The following is a 16,188-nucleotide window of genomic DNA, read 5'->3' on the forward strand; positions in this document are numbered from 1 at the left end:
ACGTCTTGGCAAATCATCATTGATCAGTTCTTTTACCATTACAGTTTTAAAATGAATGAATAGACCTTTTGCTCAGAGATTCTTTTTGCTCATACATCCATCCATGCCTGATCAACCCTTAATTTTGGATCTATTTGCATCTCTCTCGGTGCATTTCTATTGAGGATTTTCTAGCTGTTTAAACAGTGCTGTCCTTAATATAATCTACTGGTGACACACAGCCACCCATTTGACTTTTGCACCAGGATACCAAAGCCAAAGGTGGATAATCCAGTCCATTGTGTTTAATCTGTAGCCACACAGAAATAGTTACAAGTTGCAATATCTTCTGAATGAGATAAAACTGAAGTTGCATGTTTACAACTATGTACAATGAAAGGCCTGAGCTTGGTAGGATTTTATTTTCAAAAAAAAAAAAAAAATTCAAGCTACATTAGTCACAAAAAAGTACACAAGTCAACACAGATGAAGATAAGTACAGCAAAAACAAAACAAAAAAAATGGAAATGGCAATCATATAAATCTGAATTGGAAAAATAATATGCTACAGTACAATGTTTGGGGTCAGTTCCATATCTGAGATTTTGCATCATCGTGAGTTATTTATCCCACATTTCATGATGAATATTTGCATTTTTCTCTGAGTTCACTAATAACGAAATATTAAGGGGTCAGGCTGCCCTCGTCATTTGATAAGAAATCTATTAAATTATAGTTTATCTGGGAACGGAAACATGCAAAAATTAATAATTATACGGTTATCATGATGATTTATGAAATGAAAATACAGGAAGGGAATTAAAATAGGCATGAAGTGAAGGATGGGAAGGGGGAAAGAAGAACAGGAGGACGAGACGAGGTGAGGGAGGAGTAACGTTAGTAGAAGTAGGAGGAGTCTGTTTGTTGACATCGGACGAAAACCAAAATCAGATGAGTGAAGACTGGTGACTCTAAGACAATTTCTCGTCGTCATCGAGACATAAAGCCTTGGCGAAAGCTAAGGTAGATCACTGCACCCTGACCCATGAACACAAACACAGATGACCAATGCTTGTAGCCTGTGCACACACAGGGCTCGTAGCTAGCGCTAGCCACACCGCTAACTTGGCTAACAGTATTGCAAGGAAAGTCATCGTTAGCCAAATGCTAATATAGACGCTGAATGTAATGTTGGTACCGTATCGGCAAGTTAAAGGCAAACTTAACATAACAAGTGTTACTTTTTGGTTTTTGCGTTGCCGTGACTGGGTAGGCTCATAATTACTGCACGTTTACGTTCAGCCATCAAGCGTTTGTGCTGTTAAAGTACGGTTGAATTGTTTTTACTGTGTTGCTAGCTAGCCTGTTTGCTAACTTAGTAACAGTCTGCTTGTGTTCATCTCAGGACTCGTTGCTAACAAACAAGTAATACCAATTAAAAACCAGAGCACGCCATGCTACTCGCTTCCGTTTGTCGGCCAGAGCCCTTCTACATGAAATTTGAAATATGATAACAAGTTGTTATAAATGTTGAAACAAGTTGTAAAGTACCTAACAGTACTTGCTAACAGTGACGTTAAGGCAGGACAGCTAACATGGCTGTATACAGAGCTCTGTCGTGGGTGTGAGGGGTTGTAAAAAATGTAAATATGGGTTTTCTTGTGTACTGACAGGCACCTTGACAGCTGAACGATCACTAGATAATAAGTAGACACTTCCAAATAACCACAGAATCCACAAAAAAGTCATAATCCATTCACCATTAACATCAATAAATGCAAATGATGGTGTAAAATGGTGCAATTGTTACCTCTTTTGGCTTTAATAACAGTGGCATTTGACAGGTTAAAAGTAGGAATTGTTCTGCGACAAAGCGCAATGTTTTTCTAGGCCCCACTAGAATTTTTTTTCCCCTTGTGTGAAGGGTCTAGACAAGCAATCTCATTATTTAAAAAAAAAACCCGAACACACTTCTATAATCCGTTTTGTTGAAATGATCAAAATGACATCTCACCTTATAATCAAATAACCTTCATGTTTTGGGTGATATTATTTCCCTTGTGGTTTTATTATTGTATTAACTGTAGTGATATGGCGCTGATTTCAACACAGAGTGGAGTTTTGTCTCATGGAGGACAAAGTGCCATATCAGTGCAAAAAAATGTATACATGTCTCTTTTCTGAAGTCTAGGCCCAGTTACTTGGAATAACAAGTGGAGAGTGTTGCAAGATTCTTGTTGACACTTCAGAAAAATAAAGCTCCTTTCGAGACTGCTGATAGTATAAGTTTTGAGGGTATCTCAAAAAAATCTGCTAATCACAGCAAAAAAAAACAAAAAACAGACTGTTTCAAACATTACAGGTAAGGGTGTGTGGAAGTGTTTACATTCTGGGGTGAACTGTCCTTATATCCTATAACAGGGCAAAAAAGATCTGAATCTGTTCATGTTGAGTGAGAGGGGTTTAACAAGTGTGAGAAGGCTGCATACTAATCCAATAAATCAGGCGGCATCCACTAGAATAGGTTGTTGTTATTGGCATCTCCAGAGATTGACCCCGTTAATATATTTTTTTATACACCATGCTGAGTATTTCCTTTATCCTGCCACATTTTGATGTATATGAATGTACGTAAACGTAAAATGGGCCTGTTGCTCTGCTTCGGGAAAAGTAGTTTTCATCAGGAAAAAAGTGATTCAGTGGAGCGTCCATATGACTTGTTGCAATCGGACAGGTGAAAATAGAGACGGCTCGCAGTAACATCAGTAATCTGTTCGTATCATGAAATAGTGAATTGTTTAGCAGTTGTTATTCAAAGATGTGGACAATCAAAGCCAGTTTTGCTAACTATTTTCCAGGAAAATGCCAAAGATGCGAGTCTATGTGATATCCCCCTCGGATCCTATTACATTACATCCTCCTGTGTATGCACCGTTATAAAATTAGGCAAAGCAAATTTTTGCCTTGGAATTTATTTCCCCACAGCCCCCCATGTATTTTTTCCTTCATCCTTCAAAAGTAAAACATAAACGTTTTCCTTTGTCCAACTCTACAATCCCTCCTTCCCTTGACACTCTTCACTCTTGTTCACACTGATTCCCACCTGTAACAACTTTAGAGCAAGACTTCATGTTAGACACATCTAGGCCTCGAGGGATCTTTTCCATAATGTCAGGCTCTAAGAATAACCCTCGGAGCTTTTCAGTGGCAAAACCCTTTTGCGTCGACACAGGAGTGTACAGGAGTGTACAGTAGTTTGGTACCGTCGCTATACATTTAAAAATTAAAGGCTTGTAATTCTCATTTATTTATTGTTATGCATTTAACAAATTAAAATTTATTTCTTCGATTGTTTATTGTTAAATCTGTTTTTGGTCTTTAACCTTTTTTCTTTCTACAGAGAAAAGTCATTACTTTTCATTTATGTGATTTTTTTATTTTTTTATTTTATTTTCATACTAAATTTCACTGTAATTTTCAGACAACAGATTTGTTTTTTTTCCAGGTGTCTGTCAAGGAATTATAATGGTTTTTGTGAATGAAATTTCTGGCTATCTATGCCAAGTACCTAGTTTTACTCTTTCAGTGCAGGCAAGCAAACACAGTATAAATAAACTCATGTTGTTCAGCATTCAGTTGCTTCATGCCACATATGGCTTATGGCCATGGTACCCTCTTTCCCTTTTACTTTGACATGGATAAATGCAGCCATGGCGCTGATGACAGCTTTTGTAAGTCATTTATATTTTAAATGTAATACAACTATTCTTTAACCTTTTCTCTCTCTTCCCTTGTAAGGTCCCCTGCACTGCCACTGTCAGTGATTCGAGTTGGAGAAGAAGAGGCTAACATGGCAGCCAAAGCAGGAGATAACCCCGACAGCCTCATGACTCTGGCAACTGTCTTCTGCCTGAGAAACCTCAGAAAGACCATGTGCTACCAGGGTTTTCGGAACAAACTCTGCCTGCACTCCGACATCTTCCTCCCAAGCGAAATCTGTGACAAACTGGTGAACACGTACGTAACGGAACACCCTTGTGTTAATGTCAATTCAATTGTTTTTTTTTTTTCAATTTATTTCAGGCCTGGTGTTCATTCCATGGTTCGATACTTATGTTGATACAGGTATATGGAGCTGGTCCACACAGACAGTAATTTCGAACCAGAGGAAAGCTTCTTCCAACTTTTCTCAGACCCCCGGAGCACCAGGCTGACCAGGGTACAGCTGAGGGAAGACTTTGTACACGACAGAGACCTGGAGGCCATAAGAAAACAGGTGTGACACAAATTAAGAATTAGAAGATCTATTCTCAGAGGAACACGTTATCCTAAGTAGGCCAACTCCAGCTTGCACTCCCAAGCCCCGGAGAACCCCCCTTTTTTTGGCGTGAAGTAGTAAAAAGTTTGCTCCCCATGAAAATTCCTAGATTAAACACAGCTCTACGCAACCTCTCACCCCCCAGCTACGCTTGTATTCGATGAAAATGCTTAGAGTGATTTGATGTTTATTCTTCCAGGATCTCATCGAGCTCCACCTCACCTACTGCAACAGCCTGTCGTCACGTAGCTTGAAAACTCTGACCTGCTTCCGCGAGACCCTGGTGTCTCTGTGTCTGTTCGGCTGCAAGCGCATCTTCTACAGAAAGGGTGGGGCGCCGCTTGCCTGCAACGAAGACACAGAAGACGAGGAGGAGCAGAGCCCGGCTTCCAGGCAGTCGCTGGAGACAGACTTTAACTTCCAGGGCTTCAACCGCCTGCGGTTGCTCAACCTGGGCGGCCTTCCCAATGAGGTGGCTGTCGAGGCCCTTCTCAAACCCCTGATGTCCCTCACCTCACTAGACCTATCTAATGTACAGTTACTGGGAACAGCTTTTCTAACGCAGTGGAAAGACAGACTGGCATCTCTCGTTCTCTACAATACGGACCTGTCGGAGGAGTTGGTCAGTACTGTGTTGGAACTCGTCAATCTCAGGTAAAGTGGCAGATGGTCTGTTTTTCCTTGTTTCTTTTTTTTTTTCCAGTGTTCTGCTGTCAGGTTGGGATTCTGTTTCATAATGACCGACTAATGCCCCTCAATCACAAATGGGCCTATTCAAAATTCAAATGTAGATATTCTAGGTATGTCTTGCTAATATTCAGAGATAATTCTTCCAATTTTCAGAAATATTTCCTTGCTGATTTTTATGTAATACTTCACTGATTTTTGTGTGATTTATTCTTTTCTCATTTTTTTTTTTAATCTTTTGGTAACTTCTTGGCACTGTAGCAATAATCAAATCAGTTTGCTGAAAAATCATTAGGACAAGTAGCTACTTGATCCTACATCCTACATCTTACCAGAAAGATACAATAAATAGACCAAATTCTTTATTAATTATTGAGCATAACACACGTTTATGAGACTCATGATCACAATGTTATTTGTGATTATTCTTCATAAAATGCATTAAAATATCTGTATTTATGGTGTTTACAGTCTTAAGGTATATGTAAATGTAATAATATCGATTGGTTGTGATGGGGAGATAAAAACGTATAAACTAGGTGACACATGATCAAAAAATTCCCCTAACATTTATAAAAACAAGGGATTCTGTGGAGCTCAGGATTTAAGTCTAGTATCCAGTAGTTGCAGTTTTACGGACTTAATTTACTGTCACAGTTTTGTATTGAATTAACATTAGTTCTTCAGAACAAGACAGGATAGAAACATCTGCAGAGACACGGGTGCAACTGAAAGTTTATGTGGACTGTTCAGCATCGTGTCTGAGATATCACACTATTTCTTTTTGGGTTATAACTGGATAAAACCCATAACAGTGCCCGAATTTCCCAACTAAATTGTTTGAGTCATTGTGAATTCGTATTCATTCAAGGGTTTATGCATCACATTGAAAAGGAAAATTTCAAATATTTTAAAAATCAGAGAGAGAATTTTGAGCTTAGCCTTCATGAAATGAATTCCATACAGTAGGATTTGATTAATCGCATATTTTTGTGTTTAAACAGCGCAGTATCCAATTGCAACAGTGAAAGGTGTGAGATGTTACATAAATACACTTAATAATCACAGTTATAGTATCAGTATTGTATCAGTATTGTATCTTCACTCAAACTGTAGCATATCACATTTTTATTTTTAGATTATTTTAATATCCTTTTCAAAGTTGGTATATCACTGGGTCGTACTGAAAGGCCAATGGAGAGGATTTTAACACACTGAAATATCACCAACTGCAAAATGTTTTGCTTGAGTGAAAAAAAAGTTATCCCTGAAACAAGTGGCTATTGAAGATACACCGCTTGGAAAATGTTTCCATAATTACTATGACACTAAATTGAATTCAAGTCAGACATTAGTTCCTGTCACACACAGATTATGCAACGGGACTGTAACAGTGATAGCATAGTTCATTTGCTTTTCCTTGAACACACCCAAACACACAAAGTCAGCGACTTGCTGCTTCAGAGTACAAATTAATTAAAGGTAATATTGTTACACAACAGGACAACAAGGCGTGAACGCAAGAGGTTTGCCCTGTTTACAATGTTCACACGATCCTTTGACACACACGCAGGTCGGAGCGCTCTTCCCCTCGTCGCCTCAGAGGCGGATAGACCTGCACCAGCATCCTGCCCCTGTGCTCTTTAGCACAGATGGATATGCGTGATGGGTGTAATATATGCCGTTCTGAAAATCCGTTAATTGAAAATGCAATTTACCCTCCTCCCTGTGTAATTTTACACCTGAAATGTCTCACAGATATGCGACTACTTTTCATTTTCTATTCAAGGATCAAAATATTTGGAATTTTAATCAACACAGAGGAGGTTTTTTTGAGTCTATGGTCTCTACAGCCGTTGTCCTGCTGCTGATTTTGTTTTTTCCACTCATTGTAATGTCTAGAGTTTTTGTTGTTGTTTTTTTTTTTTTTGTCAGTGTTGTGCTATTTGTGTTGACATTTTTCCATCTCCAGTAGGGTTGACCTATTGATTACATTATGACCAATATCAGAGCTAGGGTTGATTGATTATATCATTTTCAGTTAATTTCTATTATTTGAATGCAATCATATGTTGTGTCTAGTTTCATATCAATGTTTGTAATTGGCTTCAGAAGGAACCTGCCCTCATTGATTTGCAGCCGACAAGCAATTTAATTTGCGTAGCACTTGATATATGTGTATATATATATATATATATATATATATAAATTTTTTTTTTTTTTTTTTTTTTTCAAAAGAATGAAATGTTTCACTGTCGCCCGCCAATCTCCTCCAGGCATCTGGATATTTCCCGGGAGAGCCGACGGAACTCCAAGATCAAGATGACCAGGAAAATCCTGACGGCAATCGTACAGCGACTGGTCAATCTGGGGTCGCTGGACATCTCAGGTCACATCATGCTGGATAACTGCACAGTTCCGCATTTTGAAGAGGCCATGGGTCGGCCAAGGTGGGTAACAGACTGCGCGGCATTCAGCGGAGACCGAAATGAATTGTAATATTGAGCAAATGTTTCCCCGTTGTCCAGTATTGAGCCTTGCAAGAGCAGCATCTACCCGTTCCAGGAGCTGAAGAGGCCCCTGCAGTTCCTGGGCTTATACGACACCACCCTTTGTAATGTCACACACATCCCCGCTTATAAGGTACCGCACGTATTAAAATGATCTGTACTTCTCGTTTATTGTTGTTTCAAGAGGGTTCAACTCCGAACGCAAATATTCATCAGAAAAAAAAGATTGTAAGTGTTCAAAGACTGGTGTATGTTAGCAGATTTAATCACGTCTACATGACAGTTGAAAAGAGCCCTGTTTTTCAGGCAGTTGAAAAGAAGTCAGTCGCTGTTTTTCACGACTCCAGTGTCTTCGATATCGCCACAAATTTTGGCACGGGACTGAGCTCTGCAGGGTAGAGATGGAAACGGTGGTAGAACACGCGTTCATGTGGAGTTTTGCTTTTGAAGACAAGGGGATCCTCTCCTTCGTAGGTCAGCCAAAGTAGCTGGTGTCCTTGAATGACAAAAGACAGGCTCCTTTGTGTTACGTCAAGTGTACATTGTAAACTGATAAATAATACATTTCGAGTTTGTATCGCTCATGTATATTTAAAGGTTTCGTTCGTTGCCGACCCTTTTCAGGTCACGGGGTCGAAGAACGAAGACCAGGTCCTGAACGCCATCGAAGCGTATACGGAGTTTCGCCCCGAGCTGGCCCATCGAGCCATCAATCAGCTGTTCGACATCGCCAGGATACAGCACTGCAGCCAGCTGCTCCGAGCCCTGCAGGTACCAGTTCAAGCGGGGGGGGCCGAGGTGATCCGCGCGGCTCGGTGGCGCCTTTCCGTCGGCAGCCGCTCACTCCTCTGCACGGGTCTCAGCTTGTCATTGCAGCCTTGAAGTGCCATAAATATGACAAGAGTATCCAGGTGACAGGAAGCGCCGCTCTGTTCTATCTGACCAACACGGAGTACCGCAGTGACCAGAGTATGCGGCTACGTCGCGAAGTCATTCAAGTGGTGTTAAATGGGATGGAGCAGTACCAGGAGGTCACCGTGAGTCCGCTCTCTTCCTGACGAAGGATCCACTTTCAATTTATTTTTCAACGTAACACTATATTGGCCCCAGTGGGGGGGGGAAATGAAGAAGGCACTGAGAATAGTTTGCAAGCAGCGCAAAGCAGATTTTAGTCATTCAAATAGCAAAAAAATGTCATGTTAAGGATATGAAATCAAGACAGTCTCAATGCAGTAGAACAGAATTGTGATAAATGTATTACTTGTTTTTTATACTTAATAGTCAAAATAGCAGTCTCACTGATATTTACATATTATTTGAAAATAGTGCCGCAAATTTTGATTTTAACCTGTGGTCCAAATAGCAGTCTCACCTATATCTACATATTATTTGAAAATAGTGCCACAAATTTTAATTTTAACCTGTGGTGAGGGGAAAAAAAAAAATCCAATTCAACATTGAAAAGACTGCATTCATTTATGAACCAAAATCAAGTCATGTGGAAATTCCGTCAAACAAAGGAAAAGTACTTTTTATTCTTTATAAATAGCTGGAAATCCTCAAATACAACCTGTTAATAATGTATAGTGATCAGAGATCAATCACTCATTAGACTCGAGTGTCTCACCAGAAGGAGATTTAACATGTCGTCTCCTCCCGAACCAGGTCCAGAGGAACTGCTGCTTGACTCTGTGCAACTTCAGTATTCCAGAGGAGCTGGAGTTCCAGTACAGTCGCGTCAATCAACTGCTGCTGAAGATCCTGGAGCCGGCCAGGCAGGACGAGTCCATTCAGAGAATCGCCGTGCATCTCTGCAACGCTCTGGTCTGCCAAGTGGACAACCATCACAAGGAAGCCGTAGGGAAAATGGGATTTGTCAAGGTAAAAATTGAGAACAAATGTTTATACCGGCCCAGGGCTTGTCAGGCTTTTCTTTTCCTCATGCAAATAGACAGACTGACCGCCTCCTTTTTTTTTTTTTTTTTTCCCTCCCTCTTTTACTCTCAGACAATGTTGAATTTAATCCAGAAGAAGCTACAAGATAGAATGGTGAGTTACTCTATATTGTAGTTTTAGCGTAAAAAAAAAAACCAAATGATATGTTTTAATTCCAAATCCTTTTCTTTACATGGTAGCAGTATGTGTCAAATGTCAAGAGAATTTTGGATAATAGACTGCGTGGTTGCCCCCCCCCCCACACACACACACACACACATACACACACACACACACACACACACAGTGTGACCAGGTCATGGAGTTTTCCTGGAGCGCTCTGTGGAACATCACCGATGAGACACCGGACAACTGTCGGATGTTCCTCAACTGCCGGGGGATGAGTCTGTTCCTGGATTGTCTGGTGGTGAGTGCGCCGTCCGTGCACCTGTTCCAGCACTCCATCCGTGTTCATTCGTCGTGCTCGAAGACCTCCGGAGAGACCGCCGCTCGAGCGTGCTGAGATGGCCCGTTGGCTCTTTGTGCCGTCCTTCCTTCTCTCCAGGAGTTTCCAGACAAACAGGAGCTGCATCGCAACATGTTGGGGCTTCTCGGAAATGTTGCAGAGGTGAAGGTTTTGAGGCCGCAGTTGCTCACCCCTCAGTTCATCACCGTATTCAGGTAAAGAGAGTCCACAAATATTATTCTGTAATATACATGGAGTTCGTTATTATATAGTTCTATAAATGACTCTAAAGAAAAGAATTTGAACAGAATCACTAAAGAGAAGATCCAAATAATAAGGTAAATATCGATGAAGCTGTAGCATTTTAATTACATTACTTTACATTGCATTTGGCAGACGCTTTTATCCAAAGCGACTTACAATAGAGGACATAGGGACTGCAAATACACTTGCAAATACACGATGCACAGGAAATATACAGAACAGTAAGCTTGGGTTAGTGAGGGTTTTTTTTTTTTTAAATGGACAGACACACAAACGTACACACACACTGCATAGCCTAACTTGCTGCCAACCTGATCTGGGGCATCAGCGCAGTAAAAAGTCCTGAAAGAGAAACGTTTTTACCTGTTTCTTGAAGGTTGAGAGAGATGATGCTAGTCTTGTTGCTTCTGGGAGTTTGTTCCACCACTGAGGTAGTAGAACTGAGAACAGTTTTGCCTGAGATCGCTTAGAGCGAGCAAAAGGTACTGCTAATAGGTTTGAATTAATCACTAACTATTCACCTGATCAGCAGGAGGAAAAGAGGTTATTTTGCAACAGCGCTCGATTACTCTATGCATGTATCCATTGCTGTAAAACATGATACCTGCTATTTGTTTTCGTGGCAGCCGCGGTAAACAGTACTCATCAGGGTGCATTAGCCTTCCTCACGTTACATTAAAAATTTGTCTCTTGTTGTCAATTCAGCTAGAGTAGTGCTTGTTTCTTATTTTGCTCTCTTGACGGGTCGACAGTGACCTGCTGGATAGCAAAGCGGACGGGATCGAGGTGTCATACAACGCCTGCGGCGTCCTCTCGCACATCATGTTTGACGGGCCGGAGGTTTGGTCCATGGAGGAGCCAAAGAGAGACGCCGTCATGGAGAAGATGTGGGATGCCATCCAGAGCTGGGATGTTAGTTCACGCCGTAACATCAACTACCGGTGAGCTCATCTTTTTTTACTGTTCTACCTCATTTTTTTCTGCATTTTTATTTACTGCATGCCATTTTCGTTAACCTGGAATTTAGTATTTCCGATAGCAGCAACAACAGCTCAAAGCTTATCTTTTCTGTTCATATGAAAATATTGCAATTAAATATACATCCAAAGTGATCTTTAAGTAGTCGAGAGATGTTTATGACTTATCAGTGGATATACAGGGACTTATTATTTAGGCAACCTCCCATCCCCCATGATGATTTATCTTTTTATTCCATTTTCTCCGGTACAATTGATGCATTTAAATAAAATATTGTCCACCGTATGTATATATGTTAATGTAAACAATTGATACCAGTTTTCAGATTGATTTTATTCAGTGTCCCAATATTTATGTGCAAAATTAAACGCTAAGCATTTTACTGTGTTTTTTAATTTATTACAACCAAGTGATGTTGTGTCGTGTTAAAACGATCAGGTGGGTGAAGACGTCGAATTTTTTTCCTCCGTCCGATGGTTTTTGTTTTTAACCCGACTTCGCACCCTTGCCAGGTCATTCGAACCCATCCTGCGGCTGCTGCCTCAGGGCATCTCCCCTGTCAGTCAGCACTGGGCCACGTGGGCCCTCTACAACCTGGTGTCTGTTTACCGTGAGTATCTGAGGAGGCTGCACTTTCAGCTCGCTTGCTTATTTCTTTGATGCATATATGTGGAATTCGCCTATTCAACGTCACACACTGTCATACCATACCAGTGTGCAACACTTGGAAGTCGAATAACAAAACACAGTCGAGTTAGAAATGACTTTAAGAGTAAACTTCGGAAAAGAATTAAACAAAATGCTCAAACCGTGAAAGAGTCCAAGGGAAAATGAAAGAATTGAAGTTGGATGATGAGACAACCTTGAGGTTTTCTCTCTGTGCTTTTTTTTCTGTCCTCAGCAAGCAAGTATTGTCCCCTACTGATCAAGGAAGGAGGAATCACTCTTTTGGAGAAGGTTCTGGAACTGGACAGCTCACATCCAGAGACCAAAGACATGGCCCAGTAAGACGTGTTTTCTTGTGAGGTTGAAAGAACTTCTTGTTCGGTGTCTTCCAAACGTCGCTCGCCGTTAAAGATGCATCACTGCCATCTAGTGGACTGTAACTTTACCGTGACGCTACAGATGTGCAAACTATGGGGGAAAATAAAACAAACTAAGGGACTAATAAAGCCTAATAAAACTTCAAGACTTGACTTGGCTCAAACATCAAACTGGTAGACAGAAACCAAAGAGACTGGTCTTGTTTTGCTTACATTGTGGGTGTGGTTTAGTCTATCTTAGCTCGCAGTGACAACACACACGCTCGCACACACTCCCAAGTACTTGCAGACAAACATTGCCGACGTGGATTCGCGTCACACGATAGATTTTCAGTGTCTCACCGACACGTAACATGAGAAACGTCTTTGTCTCATCAGGAAAGTAATGGAGCACTGCGACAACTTCAAAGAAGACCCCATGGAAACAAATCACGCACAAGACGTGAACTACGGACAAAGAGGGTGACAGCACGGGAGCGCCGATGCCCAGCGAACGTCGAGCAAACCCAAGCTAAGGCTCCTCCCACAGTCATCGCCACAAGGCTCAATGTGTACATCCTCCTCCCTCACATGATTTTTATTTTCTAGAGCAGAACTGTGTCTCTGACCCACTTCACAGTATTCACAGTAGTTTGGAAACATACGACATATAGGAGTTAAGATGTGGTGCATGGTGGGTGTTTGTTTTTCATGAGGGTGATAACCTTCGCTGCACATAAGCATCTCTTCTGTTAGGATAGGGTTTTAGGGGTGGGTGAATGTCGTGTGTGTGTGTGTGTGTGTGTGTGTGCGTGGCAAAGATTTAATGAACAAAACAGCTGGAGTGACGCTTGGTTCTCAGCAGGAGGAAACAAAAGCCCTCCGCCGCTCGCTACCACCAATTGTGCGACACTGAGCGCAGAGGTCAAAGGCCACGTAATGTTCTGTATCGGCCGCAGGGGCCGTGGACACGTGTACAGTGAAAACCAGCTGAGGAGAAGCATCTTACCGATGTTGGTGGGAGCGAGATGTTCCCACACGGACTTGTGTGTTATATATGTAAATATTATGTTTTGTCTCATCCTTTTACTGTGTATGTTTTATAATATAACTGTAAACACTCATGACTGTACTCTGTATTTAAATTTGTTTAGGTTTGACTGGCGTATGATCAGTGCTAAGAAGCTATACACAGAAAAAAAAATCAAATATAGTCTAGCAATGTCTGTTCTGTAAAGGATAATTTAGTTCCGCTTCAACCTTGCCTTTTTTTTTTTTTTTTAATTTTTTTAATTTTTTTTTTTTTATTATTTGTTATTTTAATCTGAGCTTCGTCGTTGCACAGGTAGACTGTACAGTCAGAAGTATGTGGACCATGTGCACAATACGTCTATAAATCAAGTTAGATCCGAGCCCAGAGCTCAATTGTGTTCAACACATTTAAGGGTGAACCTTGAAGCCCTCAGGAGTGTTTGTCTACCAGCGTTAATCCCAGCTAAAAAAAACTCCTGGTGCTCCTCTGAAAACACTGAGTGAAAAGAATTGTTGAAGGGCAGCGTTAGTCAGTAATGTTCCCATGTTTGTAACTGTGATATGAAATATCCCCAGCAGTAAATGCTGGAATTTAAGTAGCCGCTCTGGGCTTTTAACTGGATGTAATAAAGTTTGAATCTCCGTGTGGGTTCATGAGGAAACATCAGCGAATACCATTATTTGGTCCAAGAGCTCCCCCCGTGCTTTTATCGTACTTTTGGATGCGAGCTACCGTTGCAAAGGCCATCATGTGAATCTGGCTTTCTCAAATAATCACCTCCAAATAAGTATTGGCTAAAAATAAGAAAAAAGCATATTTCTCACACATAGTACAGAAATCCTTCACGGTTGGACGAAAGGGAGTTAGATGTATATTAACAGGGTGATAGTGAATTTGTAATGTTATTTATCCACAGAGGTTTTAAATGAAGGGGATGGTCGTGTTTAAGCGCTCGCCGGCCATCGGCGTGTTGACGGTTAACCAAGAACCGTCGAGTATCAAAGTCGCTGTCAGTCCATATCAGACTTTTCGCTTGTTCAGAACAGTCAAGCAAACATCAGGTTAGTGATGGTTGCTGTCAAAGGGCTGGATATTGTTTGTGTTGTTTGTGCTAAATGGCCTCAAGTAAACTAAAGGATACGCTGGCCTCATGGGGAAAAAGTGCAATGATGCACAATAAAGGATAATTCTAGGTCCAATTTTACTATTTGTTCCAGGGATTTACAGGGACCAAAGTACTTGTACTTTTTCTAATATTAGACAGATGACAATGAATGGTAAACTTTGCAATAAAACAATGAAATAGAAAATACATCTAATGTCACAAAGACTTAGATACTAATATTTTTGGAAAACTCGAAGTTTATAATCCCCCCCCCCAACGGCATTGGCATGTATCCTGCTTTAGCCTTTTGCAATCATCTGGCAGCATCTTATTTCCTAATTTCTACTTAATTTTTGCTGTCCTTTGTCTGTTTTAATCACCTGGGGTTGGGGTGGGCAGCATATATCTGATTTGTCATCTTTAATTCAGGACTATGTGATGTCTGAAACTATTTGGCACATAATTCTTCAATCGACAGATAGATTTGAGCTTTTGGACCGTTTAAACAATCACAACAAGATGCACGTCTCCACATACTTTTGGCGAAACAGCATCAACGGCCTCGTGGTTGAGATGCCGTCAGTGCCACTCTTAGACACGCAGCAGAGAGGCACGGCTGAGTCTGAGCGTTTCCCGGTATCCACCAAACTGTAACCAAAAACGTCACTTTGTCAAGAAGAGTCTCGGATACCGAATGTCTCCTCGGGGTTCGGCTCCCGACGCTCATTGAGCTCTCAGAGGTCGTACAAGAAAAGGAAAAGACGAGGTTGAAAGGCAGAATTATCCTTGGACAACAACACCCGGTGGCTCATCAAGTCGCACTGGTTGGTCAACATGCTGCTAACTAACTGCTTCACTACAACACTTTTCGCTGAAAGATGCGGACATGAGAAACGGAACAGTGTGTTTTGTTTGTGTGTGATTTTGAAAATAAGAAGATCTGTTTCGCGAAATGATAGAAATAGGAATGAGTCATCATAAGGGAGCAAGATGGAGTTGACTTGACTGTGAATAAACAAGAAAATGTTTGATTCCCTGATTCCACGTAGCTTGACTCGACTTTTCTTGTCGCTTTTTTCCGCGTCCCCCGCCACTTAACTTTGAAGGTTTTTGCCAAGACAAGACGGACTGAAGAAAAACACCCGGCCCACATGAGAATCCACCGCGTTGAGGTTTAAGTTATGTATTTGTGCACCAGCGCCGCCTCTGTCAGTCACCGTCCATTTAAGGTGCGACGCGTCTGTTGAAACTCCCATCGGCTACAGATGGGATTAGCGTAAATGCTCCGTTAGCATCAGTTGAAACCCAGTAGATGTATCAAAACAGCCAGAAACAGGAAGACTGCCGGGCCTTGATGCAATAATGTTTTCTGTGACCAAAGAATTGCAGGTTTGAGCCACAAAAAGACACAATTTGATTGGTTCGACCTTTGGAAATCTTGAAGAACGGCAGGCACAGAAGGAGATTTGCCATCATAGAGAATACAAACAGGAGTTTCCACAAACCCCTCAAGGGAGCCCTGATAAAATAGGGACCTACATGTGTAAATGTGGTGCTGTCTTGCAGAGGTTGTGTACTGTGGACCAAGAACTCAGTGCAAAGCTTTGGACTTTTTCTTGCTGTTCATGCTAAATATCCGAAACCTGGAAGACACTTTGCAAGTGATGCACACCAATTCTGTGAACAATATTAAATGAACTGAAATTTTATCTGGAAATACCCTATTATGAAGAGAGAATTGAGATTTAAGAAACAAAAAGGTGGGACTTTGTAAAGTTTGGGAATGACCTTTAAATCTGCAATAAAGGGAGGATTTGCCATTATGGGTTTGATTTTTTTCTAATTTGCTAGCAAATTGTCAACCAACTTCCAGAATGTTTGGCATGTTTGT

General features: G+C 41.1%; 1 protein-coding gene across 1 annotated transcript; it reads left to right on the forward strand.

Moving 5' to 3' along the window:
• The first annotated feature begins 878 nt into the window (after positions 1 to 878).
• Positions 879 to 15,336, forward strand: zer1 (zyg-11 related, cell cycle regulator). The gene is made up of 16 exons (XM_086170943.1): positions 879 to 1,002; positions 3,778 to 3,996; positions 4,105 to 4,255; positions 4,497 to 4,951; positions 7,261 to 7,434; positions 7,513 to 7,627; positions 8,119 to 8,265; positions 8,358 to 8,531; positions 9,160 to 9,375; positions 9,502 to 9,543; positions 9,737 to 9,856; positions 9,995 to 10,110; positions 10,912 to 11,100; positions 11,650 to 11,747; positions 12,039 to 12,141; positions 12,559 to 15,336. Exons 2-16 carry the CDS (start codon positions 3,830 to 3,832, stop codon positions 12,644 to 12,646), a joined length of 2,355 nt encoding a protein of 784 aa, XP_086027069.1. The 5' UTR covers positions 879 to 1,002; positions 3,778 to 3,829; the 3' UTR covers positions 12,647 to 15,336.
• Positions 15,337 to 16,188: the final 852 nt, after the last annotated feature.

Source organism: Fistularia commersonii, chromosome 23, assembly GCF_037954325.1.
Source record: "Fistularia commersonii isolate RoL2024-O1a breed Wild chromosome 23, RoL_Fcom_v1.0, whole genome shotgun sequence".
Lineage (NCBI taxonomy): Eukaryota > Metazoa > Chordata > Actinopteri > Syngnathiformes > Fistulariidae > Fistularia > Fistularia commersonii.